This window comes from Zootoca vivipara, chromosome 6, assembly GCF_965207765.1.
Source record: "Zootoca vivipara chromosome 6, rZooViv2.hap1.1, whole genome shotgun sequence".
In the NCBI taxonomy this organism is placed as follows: domain Eukaryota; kingdom Metazoa; phylum Chordata; class Lepidosauria; order Squamata; family Lacertidae; genus Zootoca; species Zootoca vivipara.
Genome location: NC_142589.1, coordinates 57,878,748 through 57,898,535, shown reverse-complemented (window position 1 = coordinate 57,898,535; position 19,788 = coordinate 57,878,748). Strand labels below are relative to the sequence as shown.

General features: G+C 46.2%; 1 protein-coding gene across 2 annotated transcripts in view; it reads right to left on the bottom strand.

The window, feature by feature from the left end:
* DLGAP3 (DLG associated protein 3) overlaps positions 1-15,461 on the bottom strand; it is a 36,214-nt gene extending 20,753 nt beyond the window's left edge. For both annotated transcript variants that reach the window (XM_088672263.1, XM_035119483.3), the window contains exons 1-2: positions 14,436-15,461; positions 919-1,124 (exon numbers count right to left, since the gene is read on the bottom strand). In XM_088672263.1, coding sequence (XP_088528389.1) covers positions 919-1,124; positions 14,436-15,461 — 1,232 coding nt within the window. The remainder of the gene's footprint in view (positions 1-918; positions 1,125-14,435) is intronic.
* Positions 15,462-19,788: the final 4,327 nt, after the last annotated feature.

The window sequence follows — 19,788 nt, the reverse complement described above, 5'->3', positions numbered from 1 at the left end:
CCATCATTCTGCCCGGACACTGAGGTCCAGTGCCGAGGGCCTTCTAGCAGTTCCCTCACTGCGAGAACCCAAGTTACAGGGAACCAGGCAGAGGGCCTTCTTGGTAGTGGCACCCGCCCTGTGGAATGCCCTCCCACCAGATGTCAAAGAGAACAACAACTACCAGACTTTTAGAAGCCATCTGAAGGCAGCCCTTTTAAGGGAAGCTTTTAAAGTTTAACAGACCATTGTATTTTAATATTTTGTTGGAAGCTGCCCAGAGTGGCTGGGAAAACCCAGCCAGACCAACGGGGTAGGTAGGTATGTATGTATGTATGTATGTATGTATGTATGTATGTATGTATGTATGTATGTATGTATAAATAAATAATGATGATGATGATGATTAAAGGAGGAAGAGCCAGCTGGATCAGAAAGAGGTGCTGAGCTTGGCACCAAGCCTAGCCAAGAGCCCCTTGTGCCCAAGGTTGCCCGCTCCACCAAACTGAGTCCACTCTGAGCCAGGTTCTCCCAAGAAACTGGGCCCCTTTACAGCAGGGGCTAGATGCTCCCCACTGACTCCTCCCTAGCACAGACAAAGAATAAGATGGGATCTGATTGCAAGGTGATGGAAAGCTAAGTTTCCAGAACTACCCACTGAAGATACTCCACCCTTTAGGAAACCCAAGCCTGGAAGGCTGTGGTTTGGTCCAAAGGGGATAAAAGGCCAGTTGGTCCAAAGGGGATAGAAACTCCAGTCTGGTCCTACATGCTTCTTGCCTAAGGATCCCTTCTATGCATGGGCTCCTGCTCTTGATCAAGGCATCTCACCTTACTTATCAGTTGCCACCCACTATATATATTTTGCTCCCTTTGCTGAGCATCTCCCCACCCCCCCTGTGTGGTTATATGAGAAATGCTCTGTTCTCAGTTTCTTACTTGGTTCTGGGCTGATCTACACTGGAGGAACGGCGGTACCCCTCACGCCGGGTCACCCCCTTGGGAGACACCTTGGTGCTGGTATCCGAGTCCCCACTGTCATCGTCTCCCATGGCCTTGATATAGCTGCCACTCCGCATCCGTCGACAGGGTATCTCTCCATCCTTCCCTGATGCTGGATATCCTCCCCAATCATCTTGGGGTACCTGAAGGAAAAAGAAATTTCATGCAGTGTGTTTCTGTGTGCATATATGCTGGATACTTTGAGGTTAATAGGAAGTTCCACAGAAGATGCCGGTGACAACTTATGGCAGCCGCAAGGATGCAGCTATAGCATTTGAGAGAATGATTGCCTCTTGATCATGTTCTTCTACCAACCTGCTCAAACATCCCTGTGAGAACGATAGCATTCTGTTTGACTTAGGAGTCCACTCTGCACAACAAACTTGTATTGGTCTTAAAGGTAAAAGGACCCCTGACCATTAGGTCCAGTCGTGACCGACTCTGGGGTTGCGCGCTCATCTCGCATTATTGGCCGAGGGAGCCGGCATATAGCTTCCAGGTCATGTGGCCAGCATGACAAAGCCACTTCTGGCAAACCAGAGCAGCATATGGAAACGCCGTTTACCTTCCCGCTGTAGCGGTACCTATTTATCTACTTGCATTTTGACGTGCTTTCGAACGGCTAGGTTGGCAGGAGCTGGGACCAAGCAACGGGAGCTCACCCCATCGCAGGGATTCGAACTGCCGACCTTCTGATCAGCAAGCCCTAGGCTCAGTGGTTTAACCACAGCGCCACCTGGGTCCCTACAAACCCTTACAAACCCTTAATAATTGGTCTTACAAACCCTTAATAATGACCACCATTATTTATTTATACCCTCTTTATCCCTGACAGGGACTCTTTGTAGCTTGGTGAGAATTTTCTGCCAGTGATAGATAAGCCTCCCCAAATTATAGTTCCCAGGGAAAGATGAGGGGTTAGATGTCCTGAAGCTCTCTGACACCTCCACTGGAGCCTGCCAAGGGGGTGCAAAGGTTATGGCTCTCAGAAGCTGTCTGTAAAGAAACTGCCTGCCTGCTACAAATACACTGAGATCTAATGGTAGGTCCCTGGGTGGTTTGTAGTTTGCTACAGGTTCTGATTTTCAATAACAATAGTAAGTAACAGGTAGGTAGCCGTGTTGGTCTGAGTCGAAGCATAATAAAAAAAAAATTCCTTCAGTAGCACCTTAAAGACCAACTAAGTTTTTATTTTGGTATGAGCTTTCGTGTGCATGCACGACTTAGTTGGTCTTTAAGGTGCTACAATTAGAAAAACAAAGACAAACCTAGACAGCATCTTAAAAAGCAGAGACATCACCTTGCCTACAAAGGTCTGTATAGTTAAAGCTATGGTTTTCCCAGTAGTGATGTATGGAAGTGAGAGCTGGACCATAAAGAAGGCTGATCGCCGAAGAATTGATGCTTTTGAATTATGGTGCTGGAGGAGACTCTTGAGAGTCCCATGGACTGCAAGAAGATCAAACCTATCCATTCTTCAGGAAATCAGCCCTGAGTGCTCACTGGAAGGACAGATCGTGAAGCTGAGGCTCCAATACTTTGGCCACCTCATGAGAAGAGAAGACTCCCTGGAAAAGACCCTGATGTTGGGAAAGATTGAGGGCACTAGGAGAAGGGGACAACAGAGGACGAGATGGTTGGACAGTGTTCTCGAAGCTACAAACATGAGTTTGACCAAACTGCGGGAGGCAGTGCAAGACAGGAGTGCCTGGCGTGCTCTGGTCCATGGGGTCACGAAGAGTCGGACACGACTAAACAACAACAACAAGGTGCTACAATAGTAAGTAAAATATGGAAGAGCCAAAGCACAGTGACAGAGGACATGCATTGCATGCAGAAGGTCTCAGGTTTAATTCGTGTCACCTCCAGGTAGGGCTGGGAGAGACACCCTCTCCGAAAGCTTGGAGAGCCACTGATAGTAAATGTAGACGGTGCTGAGTTAGATGGACCAATGGTCTGACTCAGTGTAAAGTAACTTCCTAAGTTTCTGAAATTGCAAGCAAAAAATAAATAGATCTTTGCCATGATTGCACTTGTGCTAATTACTTCTCTCGCAATGTCTGTATTCCTTGCTTGTAAGGGCTGTTCAGTTGCTTTTGACCAGGTCTTTGCTCAATTCTGCTAACCTGTTTTAGATTTATATGTTAGAATTGCTGATCTGTAGAAACTCAGATGTAGGCTCAGGTTTGCAGATGCAGATCATCTCAGTGCATGTGTCCTGGGATGCAGCACATAATTGGCTCCACCCCAAAGTACTGTTTTGGGTCTGGCTCCACCCCAAGGTCACTATTCTGCACCTGGCTCCAGGTTGCTGGACCTCAGGGTCCTAGTAAACCTTGTTTTCTGAACTAATTACACCTCAATACTAATGGGAAAGCCATTGCTCTCCATGTTTTGCTGTCCTATGACTCCCATGCTGAAAGGAAGCCATATCAATAAATCATAAACTGGTTTATCTGCATAGAATGGATGTTTTTTTTTTTTATGCATCATAAGAAAGAAACTAGGATGCAAATGTGCCCAGCTATTTTCTTCTTCTGTGGGCTTTTTTCTTTGGTGTGTCTATGTCAGGGGTCCCCAACCTAAGGCCCAGGGGCCGGATGCGGCCCAATCGCTTTTTCAATCCGGCCCGCAGACGGTCCGGGAATCAGCATGTTTTTACATGAGTAGAATGTGTCCTTTTATTTATTTATTTATTTATTTGTGGGGCATAGGAATTCGTTCATTTTTTCCCCAAAATATAGCCCGGCCCTCCACAAGGGCCGGCCCCCTGCTGAAAAAGTTTGCTGACCCCTGGTGTATGTCATAGGACTGTATCTAATGTTCTCTGTTTGCTGGTGCAAGGGTTTTTGCATTGGCACATGGGTGAGTTTTAATGTTCTACAACAGACAAATTCATTGCAACAGTTGCACAAATGGAAACCTGTTGCACGACAGATTGTGAAATCTATTGTGCAACAAAGTTACCAGCAACCTGCTTACCATACACATTTCCTTGTGCAACAATGTTCTGTCGCAGCAAAAACATTTTGAAGTACGCTGCCAAGAGACTTTGACTTAGTACTGCAGTGGTTGGATACAACCCTTATTCCCTTGCTTCTGAAAACATCTTCTCCAGACTCTGCTGCTGTCTATCTTCATGTGAAATGTCAAAATGAATATTGCTCTTTTTACTTAAAAATATTCACAAGGGGAAAATTCTCACATCTAAAAGGAAGTTGGATTTTCAAAACAACAATGGAGTCCACTCAAAGTTCTATCCCTGAGCTTCAAGCAAAACCTTTTACATAAAGAAATGTTGGTATTTATATATTGTACGAGTTCAGAAAAAAAAAGATCTTCTGCAGCCAAAAAGAAGCCAAATCCAAGTATGCTAATCAACTATAAATCCATTGTTTAATTTATGGGGGTTGATCTGGGCTAACATAGTTGCAGGAGGCTGCACTGAAAGATACTTATCTGAGAGTGAACTGCACTCTCAGACGTCATTTCAAGAAGACATACATTTTTCATCAGAGCCCATTCACACATTCAGCTACCAGCCATCAGGTGGTGATGTCAAATCAAGGGACCTACAGGTGTGTGCAAACCTGACCTGACGTGATGTTCAGAGTGTTCCTCTGAGTTTCTGTATCCCAAAATACATTAAGCTAAGTGTTTCTTAGAAGATATCAATATTTTTATTAATATTTACAAATTGAATAAGAGATGTGTACAACTACTGAGTTCTCTTTTGGGGTGATAAAATGTTGGTATTGCAATACATTAAACTAGCCTCCACCAACCTGGTGCCCTCCAGGTGCAGAGCCCTTACTAAGAAGGATGAATAAAATACATGAGTAAAATTCGTTGTCCTATGTGCCATATTTTGCTTCATACACTTAAAGCAATTGTCTCCTACAGCCAAATCATATGTGAGCTTTTTAAAGAGGGGGAACTTTTTTTTAAAAAAAGCTCACCTTAAATGCACCAAATTGGTGCCGATACTCAGTTCTGGTGAGTTCCAGCTGAAAAAAAGCCCTGACAACACACACAGATAAATCATGTGCATAGCACTGGGGCAGGGTTATTGAGTGGTTGCTGTTTTTATTTTGATTATGTACTTTGTGGTTTTATACTTTGATTTTATCCTGTGACCCGCCCTGAGACTTGCGGGTATAGGGCAGTAAAGGTAAAGGTAAAGGGACCCCTGACCATTAGGTCCAGTTGTGACCGACTCTGGGGTTGCGGCGCTCATCTCACGTTATTGGCCAAGGGAGCCGGCGTACAGCTTCCAGGTCATGTGGCCAGCACGACAAAGCCGCTTCTGGCAAACCAGAGCAGCACACAGAAACGCCGTTTACCTTCCCGCTTGGAGCGGTACCTATTTATCTACTTGCACTTTGACGTGCTTTCGAACTGCTAGGTTGGCAGGAGCTGGGACCGAGCAACGGGAGCTCAACCCATCATGGGGATTTGAACCACCGACCTTCTGATCGGTAAGCCCTAGGCTCTGTGGTATATAAATTCAAATAATAATAATAATAATAATAATAATAATAATAATAATAATAATTCAAATCACCCAACCTTCAATTAGCCAGCAAAGGTGAAAATACAGGTAAAATACAGATGAGCGCTCTCTACCTCCACAGCTGGTCTAAGCTTTTTTTTTGGGGGGGGGCACTCACATGAAAAAGTTAAACTGGGGAAACAGTATGGGGAAATGCTTTAGTCCCCCTACCTCAGTGGCTTGGATCCAACTTGCACCCCAACCCCTGGTAGCTGTTTTTAAGTTTTGTAAAGGCCAGGGGATCCGGTGATGGAACTCCTGATACCCTGCACAGTTTGGCAATTAGGTTAGCCACTGAAGTTATCACCAAATTTCCATATGCAATTCCAAATTCCCAAAACATGGATTCATCAAGATCTTGCAGCTAACAGAGCTCTTTGGCTAGAGGCAACCAAAGCGGACTTCTTAGACCTCAGAAAGCTGGAAACTGCCTACTTGTAGACACAACTATGCATCATAGTTCTCTAGAGCATCCTTTGACAACTTGGTGTCCTTCAGCTGATGGAAGTTATAGTTCAAAAATGTTTTGAGGTTGCCAGATTGGCAACAGAGCTTAAACCCTGCCTACCCTTCAGTTCAAGACTCTCCAGATGTGATGGGCTTTCCCCAGACCAAGTCATTACGTTTCCCACCCCATGGAAGCACGTCTGCTCTAGAAAGAGGCAGGGCTTTCTCCCGTCCAGAAATCCTCACCTCACAGCTCCTCTGGCAGATGAAATCCCACCCATAACCAGAGCAGCGAAGCAGACGGGGCAAACATCAGTCTGCGCCGATGACACCCTTACCAGTTTCCGGTGACGAGTTGGCATCCCTTGGGCTATCGGGAGGAGGGCAAAACAGGTGGATGGGAGCAAGAGGCTGGAACAGACACAGTTGCCTCTTTGTCTCTTTCTCACAGGAAATATCTAGGGATGTTTATTTTCATCCTTGGGCCCACCCCCCTGCTGCAGTGGGCTGAGATGGGGACAGCCAAAGCGAGGATGGGATGGGCGGAGTGTTCCCTATACAGCAGCCCTTCCCTCCAGCCCCTCACTCTGGATGGGCAATCAAGTCAAGTGTCATTCATTCTCTCCTTCCCCCTGGGGAAAAACACACAGAGAGAGGGAGAGCGAGAAGAGTTAATTAGCTTTTAATTAAAAAAGAACAAGCCCGTCATGGAGCTGGCTGGCTGAGTAAGCCTCTAAGCTGAGGGTAAGGGGGGAGTTTGGCTTATGTCTGGGAGCAGAAGGATGTAAACAGAAGGAGCAGGATATGTCTGGATATGTCCAGGCTGAGGGAGAGGGGGAACCTTAGGCAGGACTTTGACCAATGCCATGGGCTGTGGAGGGTGGTCTACAATCTTTGTTGTCCCAAGCTCGGCACCCCCCCCCCAGTTAACTGGAGCCTTAAATCTCAGGCTTGAGGGCTCGGATTGGCTGCTTCTACTGAACTAGTTTTCCTGTGTGAGCAGAGCCCAGTGATTGGAGAATGCTGGGAAATGGAACACTCAGGCCTGACAAGAGTTTCACATGAAGCAAAACTTTGCTGTGGATTTAGCCATCTTCAGATGTTTGGACTGCAACTCCCATCACCCCCACCAGCAGGATGGGAATTGTAGTCCAAAACAACCAGAGTGCATCTGGTTGGGAAAGGTTAGAAGTAGCTCAGTTGGTAGAGCAGGAGACTCTTAATCTCAGGGTCATGGATTTGAGCCCCATGTTGGGTGAAAGATTATTGCATTGCTTGGTATTGGACTAAATGACCCTCGTGGTCCCTTTCAACTCTGTAAGTGTGTGATATAGGCATACAAACGAGGCCTGAGTAACTTGTGCCTCACTGAAACAAAACCAACCTACTAACCAAACCTTTGAATTTCCTCCTCCATGAATGGGGGTGTTTACTGCATCCAGTTGGGAGAGATAATGTTGTGTGGGAAACTGGTAAGAACACTTCTAAGAACTTTGTCTGGAGGAGAATGAAGACATTTTTGTTCTGACAAGGTTTCCCAGCTGGGTGACTAGACCTCTGCCAGCAGTGTCCATTTTGTATTGTTTTAAAAATGCATATTCTGTTGCTTTCTGTGATGTTCCTAATTGGGTTTTTAAAAGTTGTTTTTATTGCTCAGAGCAGACCTATTGAAATTAATGAACATGGCTAAATTAGACTATGAAGGCAATGTACTAAATATAATGGGTTATATCCAACTAAGTTTCACTCATTTTTGTACATTGCCTTGATCTCTCTCTCTCTCTCTCTCTCTCTCTCTCTCTCTCTCTCTCTCTCTCTCTCTCTGGAAGGCAATTAATAAATATCTTTAACAACAATAATAACTTTTTTAAAAATGAAGAACTAGTATGCAAATTTGCTTTCTTCCCTCCTCCCAACCACTGTGTCATGTTTTCAAAACTCTATAGATTTTAGGGGTTTTTCGCAGCTTCAGAATGGGGTAGAAATACTGCAGGATAAAAACAAAGATGTTTGGAATGCTTGTTGTTGTCAGGATGTGATCTTGCAAATAGTATTGAGAAATGTTGGGCTGTGGTCTTAGCTAATGATAACACAGGGCCCTAGAGACTCAGTAACTCACCAGTCATCTTGCTGCATTTTCCTCTGTCATATTGAGAGAGCACAGGCTATTTGGTAGGGTTGCCATACTCAATAGAGGACAGGACTTCTGTGCCTTTAATTGCCCTGCTCTCTTTTGAGTCTGGAAACCTTAAAGAGAAACCAGCAGACCCTTTGTTTAATTTCCAAGCAAAGGGTCTGCTGGTTTCTCTTTAAGGTTTCCGGACTCAAAAGAGATCAGGGCAATTAAAGGCACAGAAGTCCTGTCCTCTATTGAGTATGGCAACCCTACTATTTGGTAAATAAGTGGGAGAGGATTTGGAGAAATCCACACTTCTGAGAACAATACATGAACAGAAACACAAATATCCTACTAAATTCACACTTCTCTGAATTTTGCAATGCAGTTCTCTGGCAGAAAAAATATATGCACAGAAATGCATATATCAATGGAAATAGCATACGACTACATTATATTAGGGGAATGGATGGCAAAATTATGCATATTACACCAAATTGTATACAAAACGTGTTTATTAGGACTGTGGTTCCCAAGCGTCCCCCTGCCCTCCATGGACCACTTGCAAGTTATGAAAGGTCTTGGCAGACTGCTTAATGATTTTTCTGTTGGCTGCAGAATTTGTAACATGCTGTGATTGTGTCAATTGCATTTTAATTGCTTCTTTCATTGGAGTATTACTCCCATCCACCCCAACCAACATAGCTGTGCTTGCTGGGGTGATGGGAGATGTAGTCCAACACCATCTGGAGGAAAGCAGGTTGGCAAAGATTGACTGGGATAGTGCAAGACAGTTCACAGGGAACACACAGCTTTGTCTTCCCAGCAAAGGATCATAGTTGGGGTACTGACTCCACTGACCCCACAGTATTTGCCACCTGAGGGGATTATTTCTCTGTACCTAAAGGGAAGGGTTGGCCTTGTATCTCAGGCATGAAAAACTGCCTGACTCTGATCGCTTAAGTCAACTGGAGAACATCTACTTGTGGCATTGCACTCTACAGAATACCATAGGGTGGTTGCCACAAAATGGGGCATTCTCTGCTGTTGACCCTGATATATGGAATGCCCTTCCCTCTACCACAGGTGAAGCAGTAGCTACCAGCTGCTTCACACAATGTCTTTAAAATATGTATGTTTTTGCTCAGACATTCCCTGACCCATAAGATTGGACCCTGAGTTATTTGTATGAACCCTCTGAATCACTTCTTTACTTGCTCTTACATAGCTCCATTGGTTTTAGATTGTATTTTGTTTCATGAATATTGTTTTTATATTGTACACAGTGTACACAGCTTAGAGATTTTGAAAAATATTAAGTGGTTTAGGAATGCTTTTAAATAAATAAGTACATATTTACACAGCCACAGCAGCCACATGCTAGAAGATCATAGAAGCAGCTCCAAAATAGCTCTGTGTGTGTTAGGTTGGCAGGAGCTGGGACAGAGCAACGGGATCTCACCCTGTTGCGGGGATTCGAACTGCCGACCTTCTGATTGGCAAGCCGAAGAGGCTCAGTGGTTTAAACCACCGTGCCACCCACTAGTTTCAGGATTTGGGGTCCTCCTGAAGCAGCATGCCACAGAAAGGACCAGATACATACCGGCCAAGTCCCGGACTGCAGAATCCGGGACCGGCAGCCATGTGACACCGGATGTTGCGTAGATGCAACTTCCGGTGTCGCTCTGCCCATCTATGGGCACCAAAAATGGCCACCACCGCCACCGGAACTCACGTCTACGCACTTCCGGACATGCGTAGACGCGACTTTCAACACCGGCGCAGGCCATTTTTGGTGCCCATAGATGGGCAAAGCAGGAAAAAAAAAAGCCCACTGGCAGGAGAATATAAGGGAGAATAACGGGAGACGAAGAGATACGGGGGACCGACGGGGTAACGGTATGAAAAAAAGGGGGTTTCCCGGGAAAACGGGGTCCTTGGCAGCTATGACCAGATATGCAAATTGAGAGCCCACCCAGGAGTCTCCTGTCAGATGAGTGAAGCAAACAAATATAGGGGGAAGGCATGGCCATAGGGGTGAAGGTGAAAGCAGGGGTTGAAAACTTAGTAGTTGCATGGGGTGAGATGGGCAGTGGAATCTACCAGAGGAGAGAGCAGGGCCGCAGCCCCCAGCGTGTGCGCATAGGAGCACATTAGGTTTTACTTTATTGCTGTTTTTATATTTGGTTTCAATGCTCCTTGCTATTCCGCCACCCCCCCCTCTTGCTTTTAATGCATCTATGTGGGCTTTTTGTTCATTCGTTCAGTTGTAAGTCACTTTGGATTACATTGGGCAATATAAAGCGGCCAACAAATTTAATAAATAATAATATTAATAATTTCTATTTTTATCATGTAAGTTGCTTTGAGACACTTTGGTTTAAAAAGTGACAAATACATGCTGTTGCCATCGTCATCGTCATCATGATGTAACTTGAGTATCCCAGCTCCATGAAAAAAATGTATATTTTTCAATCACAGTTCATCAAACAGCAGCTGGGGTGAAGAGGCCTGGTTCCTTCCAGCAGCAGTTGTTTATTTATTTTAAAGAAATACCTTTAAATATTTTATAATAGGAAGCAAACCGGGAGAAAGAAGGGGTGTGTGTGATGCAGCAGCTGCCGCAGCTGCTAACTTCATTCAAGCCACCCAGCTATACAGGTGTGTGCTAGGGGGAGGGGGGGATGCCCTGATGATGCAGGCTGAAGGTCGGCAGGCCAAGGACCTCTGCAAAAGTCTGTGAGGTGCATGTTAAAGAAGAAGACAGGAGGCGGGGGGGATGCAGGAGGAAGCCAGGGACTGAGGCAGGCAGATTGCAAAAGGCAAGCAAACCACAATCCTAGCTGCACAAGGCAGCCTGGTTGGATCTAGGGAAAAGGCAGAGGATAGGGACTGGGCAAGTCTGTCAGTTTCCGGTTCTCCCAGCTTCTCATTTATCTTGTCTTAAGTTCTTTACATTTCTCCACCAAGTTGCGTATGTGTTTTAAAGTCATCATAAAAATTCATTAGCATTTCAGTGCAAATTTCTCCTAAAACGCACATTTTTAATGCATTTTTTGCATTAATATACATTGCTGTACCTTTTGCCTAATAGAATTTTGCGCAACAATTCCTACTAATATTCGTATATGTTCTTTTCACAAATACATGCATTTTAATTGATGCTTGTATGTGCATGTTTCTGCACATTACTTGGCTGGAGAACTGCACTGCAAATTTCAGAGGTGTGAGGATTTTGAAGGATGGCTGACTTTTGACTCACATCTTGTTTGGGGAAGTGTGAATTAGGTAAGCTCGCCTTTCAATGCCACCTGAATCAAAGCCCCCCCCCCCGGCAAGGACAAAGATATGTGTTACAGAGCAAACATGGAGCTCCCAATCCTGAGTTTGCTACTTAATGCCAAGGCCAATTATGGGGCAGAAGTTGAAGCAGAGAACAGGCACAGTTAACCCTCTCTCCACCCATCCACCCACTGAAGTTCCCCTGAAAATGTCTAATTCTAACCTGATCTCCCCTTCCACCAGCCAGTATCTGAGACTGGGAGTAATTCTGGCCAGTGAAGGCTGGTCCATTAGGCTGAGTGGGGTTTGGCTCCACCAACCTCAGCTTGCTCTCAGCCAGCACTCACCTGCCCATCTTCTTACTTACAACCCTGCTAGCAAACAAATAAGCAAGCAAGCAAATAAAAACTTTAATTACTTGCCCAGTCCTAACTGTGAGAGGTTCTGCTTGTTAACAGTTAGATCTAAGCAAGCATAGTTTTTTGTGGGGGGTCATTTTATTTTCCACATTTTATCTGTACAGTGAACTGGGCCTACTGCTTGAACAATGTTTCATTTGTATTAAATCATGGATAGCTGCCTTGAGCTTTGGGAAGAGTCAGGGAGAGATCGAAATATATGCGAGGCTTCAGAAGCAAGGAATTGGTGTGAGATTCTGGAATCTGGCTGCATTTTGAGCTGGGGTCAGAATCTTGCTTAATTTCCCACCTGGATCAAGCACATCCACAGGTAGAGTGCAGCTGTTCCAAGTCGCGTCTCTGTTTCTGTCAGCCTCTTAGCCAAATGAGTGCCAACACTCACTCTGTGCATCCAGCCAGGAATATGAACAAGAGATCCGAGGAACAAAAGGCAGAAAACTGGGAACTTAGTCCATGAAATTAGGCAAAATTATTCTCAAGCCACTTGACTAAGAGGAATACTGTTGGGTTAACCACACAATGCATTGCACCAGACCTGTCCTTACCTCTTCAGCATTTCTGGAACCTTGGTTCCTAGGGAGGAGGACAACAGCTTTACAAGGCCCCTAGGTACAAGGGCACCCACCAAACTGGCCTTTCTTAATGCCTCCAGCAAAACCTTTAGACAGGGTCGGCCCTACTAGTAGGCAGAGTGAGGCGATGACCTCAGGCGGCAGAACCAGAGAGTGCGTGGTAGTGGTGGCAGCGGTGCCCTGACGTTGCCCTTTGTGTTGAACATGTTCTGTCCTGTGCCCCCTAAGGTAGCTTACTGCCCTTTGATAGAGAACAAAGAGTCCAGCACTCTAAAGCTCAATGTGTGGCTAATTGTTCCAAGTCAATGTGCAATTCAATCATCGACTTCTGTGGAATTTTGTGGATTCCAAAGCAAGCTGACCTGACCCACACCTCCTGGAGGAATGCACAGATCAGAATGAAACTATCCTTCTGATGTTGCACCTCTCAGAATTTTGTGATACAGTATTCAGATCAAGAAACAGAGAATCATAGAACTGCAGAGTTGGAAGGGACTCTGAGAGTCAATGCAGGAATCTCAACACATGGTCTCCTATTCAAGTTGAAACCATAGTGGACCCTGCTTAGCTTTGCAAATGCGCTAGCAGTTTTATTGTTGCACCACTATTCAAATGTGTGGAAAAATATATTTTAAGATAAAACATGTTTGAAATGTGAATAGTTAGATAAAATATATTTATATGTGATAAAATAGGCATTTAAATAGACATTTCCATGTAGATTCACTTTTATAATTAGCTGATTAAGGTAGAAACAGGATGGATTGGACCTGTTTGTTAGGAGGTACATGCTTTTTAAACTGTTTTGGGACATTTTAGTTGTCTTGTTTTGGCACTGGCATGTTTTCCATCCCGGTTTCCTTTGGAGGAAGGTTGGGATATAATATTAATAACAATAACAATAATTTAGCTTTGCTTTCTTCTAATATATTAGTGGGCCTGCACTTCAACCTAGGTCAGCCCTCCAGATGCTTGGTTGGGTATACCTGGTTCCCCTCACCCTACATGCTTGGACCTTAGGAGACCTAGAAAAGAGCCAAAGGGGAGAGGTTTCACGCATCTGCTTTCATAAGCAACTAATTCTGGAGGGATCCTTCAGGCCCCCATGCATTTTCTCTGGCTGCCTTGTCCCAGGTTGCCCTCCTCATTAGAGTGCGGAGCCCATTGATCAGGCCTGCGCAGAAGCCGCCCTCCGAGAGATGAGCAAGGTGGTTCATCTTAATTGTTTGTTTGGGCATTATTAGCAAGAGCAATGCAATGCTCAGACGTCTTCGGACACCTTGGTAAGCTGACGCAACCAGCAGCTCCTCAGAAACCTCGGGCCTTTTTAAAACAGAGATCCGCCTTTGTGCTTCTTCTTTTTTTGCAGGGAAAGGCTATTATAGCCCTGACATTTCTCTAATCACCGACATCAAGGTGGAGCTGCAGTGCATCATGGGAATGCAAAGGAGAGCAAAGGGAATAGAGAGCAAGACGGCAAATGGTGGTCGTGGTGGGGAGCTTTCGGAATCAGCAGGAGGGGAGTCTTAAGCTTGGGGAAGAAACCGTCAGGGGAGAGCCTTTGAAAGTGATCCAGGCTGGCCATTCATTGGACATATGGGCATTTGCCCTTGGAAACAGCGTGCCAGGGAATCTGAGAAGCCCAAGGCTCTCCTTCTCCCCACCCTTTCCTTTCTTTCTGCTGGCCTGGTCAGTAGGAAGGGACTTATTCCCTGCATGCTTCCTGTCTTTTTAATCCATGATCAAACCTCCAACGGACTGACTCACAACCATGGAAGGGGGCTCTTCATATGCTGCTTGGATCAAGGAATCAAGCCCCTTTTAACTATTGAACATCTCTCAGCGCATGGGATGCGCTGTTTCAGCTTTACATGCCTGATCAGCCCATTCCATCAGCCCCAGCCAGCACAGCCAAGGATGATGGGGACTGTAATCCAAAAACACCCCCATTCCTGATATCAAGGTGTAGACATCTAAATCTCTGTATCTAAGGGGTTCTATGGAATGGAACTAAAGACACAAAGCTTGCTCCTCTATAGCAGCGCAGCCTCTACCCACCTCCTTACCTGAAGATAATGATAGGATCGGTCCTTGGCCTTGGCCTCCTGGAGCATCAAGGCTTTCTCCGGGCCTCCTCCTGAGCTGGGGTAGGCCTCCCGCGCTTGGCTGACGGTCATGGTATGCCAGGAGCTCCGCTTGAGCGTCTGGCCATCGAGGGACATGGACATTCCTGCGCAAGCCAAGCACTTGCCCTCCCCACCTCCGCTCTTCAGACTCTTCAAGGTCAAGTCTCTGAAGGCACTTTCCGGGGTATCCACACAGTACTGGGTGGCCTGGTCAATGGCGTGCTGCCTCCCGGACACCATGTAGCTGCTGTCGCTGTCCAGGTTGTCATCGGAGCTCCACCAGCCCATCATCTTGTTCCGGTGGCGGGAGGAGGAGGAGGAGGAGTCCAGCTTGCGGTCCTTGCTCTTGCTGCGCTTGCCGTGGCGCGACTGGCGGTGGTGGTGGTGAGGGTGGTGGTGGTGGTACCCTCCCTCGCCCCCCCGGCCTTCCATCTTGGTGCCGTTGTACTCGCGCTTGGAGGGGGCCTCCAGGGAGTGAGACTTGGCGAAGAGCTTCTGGACCGAGTGCACAAGGTGGCGGATGCGGCTGGGGCTCTCGCTCCGCGGCTGCTCCGTGCTGCTGGCCCGCTGGTACTGCAGGGTGTGGAAGCCGTCGTGGTGCAGGGGCAGCTGCTTCTCAAACTGGTCGAGGAGGGTCGGGGGCAGCCGGTTGATCTTGCCGGAAGGGTGGGCGGCCGCCATGCACTCGTCGCAGGAGTCGTACTGCTGCGGCGTGTGGTGCATCCTAGGGAAGGTGCTGCTGCTGCTGGCGGCTGAGAGGGGCTCCGTTAGGCTGAGCGGGGCCTCGGCAGAGCCCCGCAATGGGCAGTAGTGGTCCAGGGAACAAGGCTCGCTGGGGCTGAGGAGGTATGGCTGGCGAGACTCCTGGTTATGGTGGATGTATTCCATGGGCTGGTCGCAGGCCTCCGGGACGCAGTGGCAGGGGTGTTCTCGTGACTGGCTGCGCTCCCCATGGTAACTCTTCATGGTGTCATAACCCTGCACCACATGGCCTACTCATCTTGCCATTGGTGGGGTGGCAGCGGACGAACCTACCAAGAGAAATACCAGCAAAAACAGGTGAGGGAAGAGCAGAAGCTCAGTGGCAGAACACATTTCTTGCATGCAGAAGATGCCAGGTTCAGTCCCTGGCACTGGAAAAAAATCTCTTTCTGAAACCTGGAAACTTTGGCCTGCTGGTGGAAACCATGGCTAGCCGACATGCTCTCCATATGCTCCTGTATTCCACCTCCCATAGTCCCTGGTCACTGGACATGTTAATAGAATAATAGAACTGTAGAGGGACCATGAGGGTCATTTAGTCCAACCCCCGGCAATGCAGGAATCTTTTGTCCATTGTGGAGTTCAAACCCATGACCCTGAGATTACAAGTCTCATGCTCTACTGAGACAAGGAGGTGGTCTCCCATCCAAGTACTAACCAGGCCTGACCCTGCTTAGCTACAGAGATCAGACGAGTTCAGGAATGTTCAGGGTAGTATAGCCATATACTATATGACTATAGTATGGCTGCTGTTGGAGTGCAACAACATCTGGAGGCCACCATGTTGGCATTTAAAGGCCAACATAACCGATTCACATTTTCTGAAACAATACCCAAGATTTCCATTTCCCCAGATTTTGGAATACTGATCTCTAGCCAAGTAATGTACAAAACTGCATATACTTCGATGATGTCCGCCTGGAAATGCGTGTGTTAGTGAAAACACACTAGGATAAACTGCTTTGCAAACTTGTGTATATTAGGCAAAATTACATAGAAAAACTTGTATATTAAGATAAATTTGCACTAAAATGCTGTGAGAAACAGAGAGGAACCAAAATTTACTTGCCTATCCCTAGTGTGGGGGCACATATTCAGGGTTTCCTTTTTTAAGAACAGGCATCCAAAAAGCAAAAGCAGGTGAGCCTGAGCAAAAGTTTCCAAATCTGTCTCCTCCTTGGATGATCAGCGTCTGAAACAAGATGGAGAGAAGGCAGAGGCCATGGAGCGACTGGAGACCTTGATCCATACCAATCCAACCTGCAGGAACTTCAGTCAAGCTCAGCACCACTGGAGAGACCTCCCCACTCCCTTAGCTCTTAGTCAAAACTTTGATTCAAAAGTGACGGCAGCTTGCAACTGGAACCAGACTGCAAAGAATCAGGGAAGGAAATGGGCAAAAAAACCCTGAGCTGTGAAAGAACAGGTCCCTGCTGATCGCACATTTCAACCAGGAGAATTGAATGGTGAAGCTTTTCCTGCAGGTTGGGAAGAAGTACATTTGAATCTTCACCCACCATAACAAAACAAAGCAACCCACCACCAACCTAGGGGTGGACAAATCTGTCACTTTTCAGTTTCTCTCAGTTTCCCAACCTTCAGTTCTCCACATTTCCATCTCAGTTTTACTTTTAAAAAGCTCTCATGAAAATTCACTAGCATTTTGGGGTGAATTTATCCTTATATACATATGTACAATTTTGCCCAGTATATACATTTTTGCAAAGCAATTACCCCAAATATACAATATATAAATCAATACACAATTGTGTATATTGATTTTTTACTTACATATGCACTTCAATGCTCACTTTACACCACCATGTGCATTTTTTTGTACACATTACTTGGCTGGAGAACTGCATCGAAAATACAGTGAACTGCAAATTCTGAGAAATCTGATGCAGTTTGCATTTAAAGGTGAACCCACACCATTTGCATTTTCCAAAACAATATGATGGCTTTTTCAGTCCTCATATTGTTTTGGAAAATGTAAATGGTGTGGGTTCACCTTTAAATGCAAACTGCATCAGATTTCTCCCCCATCCTCTGTACGTATAGATAAATACACTTTGGATTGTGCTAGGCTCCATCTGGCAAACTGTTTGCATGGGCAGAATCTGGTGGATGATGGGTGGAGCCAGCTGGTCTAGGGCAAAGGCTGAGTGGGATCTGAGAGAATGAGGATTGAGTATTGATGGGCTGAGGGTTGAATCCAGCAGGCTGCGGGTGGATCCTGGTGTATTTGGGGCAGAGTCTGATATAGTGCAGTCAGGTGGAGTATGGCTGGAATATAGCTGGTTTATTTATTCATCATTTAAAAGAAATTGTAAGCTGCTTGATATTTTAAAAATCTCTAAGCAGTGCACAACATTGAAACAATAAACAATACCATGAAAGCAAAAATACAGCAAAGCAGTAAATCAAGATGTGTTACATCCACAGCATTCCCCTGATCCACCAAGCTTGTAACTCTACCAGAAAAGCAATTAAGATTAGTCTGGTATGACTTGTTTTTGAGACACCCATGCTGCAAGGTAGGTCTGGGGGAGACCCTTGCCAGAAATTCCACAGAACCACCATGTTATGTACTGAGCTGAATCCTAGAACAATAGGATTCAGAATCAGCGGGAGCTACCCAATCCAACTCCAGGTGGAAGTGAATCCGCAACCTGATTGGCCTGCTGGAGCAGCCAATCAGGCGGCTGGCAGAAGTGAATCTGCTACCTGATTGGCCTGTAGGAGCAGCCAATCAGGCTGCAGGCAGAAGTCAATCTACAATATAATTGGCCCACAGGTGTAGCCCTGAAGTAGCCAATCACGCAAGGCCCATTGTGTAAATAATGTATATAAGCAGATGGTTTTGGGAAAAGAGCCATTCGTCTTCTCTTCTTCTCCTTGATGAATATGAGCTGAATAAAGAGCATGAAATTCACTCTCGACTCCGAGTATATTTCACACCATTAGTGTAGAAACCACTGAACTAGATGAACCAATGGTTTCATTCACTCTAGGGTTCAATTGCCAGCTTATATCCTACCTTTCCTCCAAGGAGCCCAAACTGGTCTCCTTGGCTCTCACTTCCTTTCCCTCTTATTTAATCCTCACAACAACCATGTGAAGTAGGTCAGGCTGAGGGTCTGTGAATGGCCCAAACTCCCCAGTGAGCTTCATGCCTAAGAGGGGATTTGAACCCTGGTCTCCCACATCCTAGCCTGATACTTTAACCACTACACCATACTGGCTCTTGAGTGTCAGCAACCCTAAAGAGGAAGCTGGTAAGTATGAATGAAAAAGCTGGTCGCTCTAGACTCGAGGAGGAGATATCTGTGTACCTTCCCATTCCAGGACAAAACATTATGGCATGAGTTGAGAAGCCCCTGTGGATAGTTTTTCATGTTATCACTCCCCCTGCATTTTTTTAAAAGTGTGGATTCATTTTTAGCTATTCATAAACAATGCAAGGATGGATGGATAGATGAATGAATGTAAAGGGGGGGGGGAAGAGAAGAGGAGGCCAAAGGAAAAGAAAAGCAGAGGGGAGAGAGAAAAGGCACAAGGTCACTCCATTCTTGGAGCAGATTTATGGGGGCGCCGTGCAGCCAGGCTCCTGCAAGCCACAAATCACACTTCAATTATTCATAAATATAAAACTGCAGCATTAAAAAACGGGAGGGGAAGCAACTGCGGCAAGAGGCATCCTCAAACCTGCATGACGGCTGCCTTGTCAGCTCAGCTGGGGTGCCAGGGCACTTGTCAAGCAAAGACAAAGCACTCAGGCCATCCAGAAAAAAAGCTGCACATCTTCAAAGGGGGACCGTGACATGTCAAGCTGGGAGGATGTTTCTCTGTCACCATTGTCCTGAAGTGTCTTGGCAAGGCGCTGGGAGCAAATATGAAGCATAATGCACACATTAAGACAGGGTCTTATTGGGACCCTGAATTTAGCCACAGTTCTTTCTTCAGCTTCCACCTGAGCTTTGCTGAGTGGCTGCCTTTTTAAGGTTGTTTGAATCACTGAATACAAATGGAGGAGTGAAATAATTCCCTTCATTGGCTACAATTCTGGAGCAGGAGTCCCCCCCCCCATCCAGGCACAGGGGCTAAATGTGGCCCCCGGGACTCTCTTTTTTGGCCCATTGCACTCTCTGCAAGCCACACCCCTCATCTGCCCTGCTCCATGCCTTTCCTGAGTGCTTTTGTCTGGCTGGGATGTGTCCCTGAACTGTGACAATGACTCTTGCTTGCCTGGATGGAGAAAAGTGTGTGTAGAACCATAAGAATGCAAGAGGAGCCTGCTGGAAGAGGCCAGTGGCCCATCTTGTCCAGCATCCTGTTCTCACAACAGCCAACCAGATGCCTGTGGGTACCCTGCAAGGAGGACCTGAACACAAGAGCAGTCTCCCTTCCTTTGGCTTCCAGCAACTGATATTCAGAAGCATTATTGCCTCTGACTGTGGAGGCACAGCAGAGTCATTATGGCTAGAAGCCTCTGACTTTGATGCAGCTGGAATAAAGAAGTAGGGAGAAA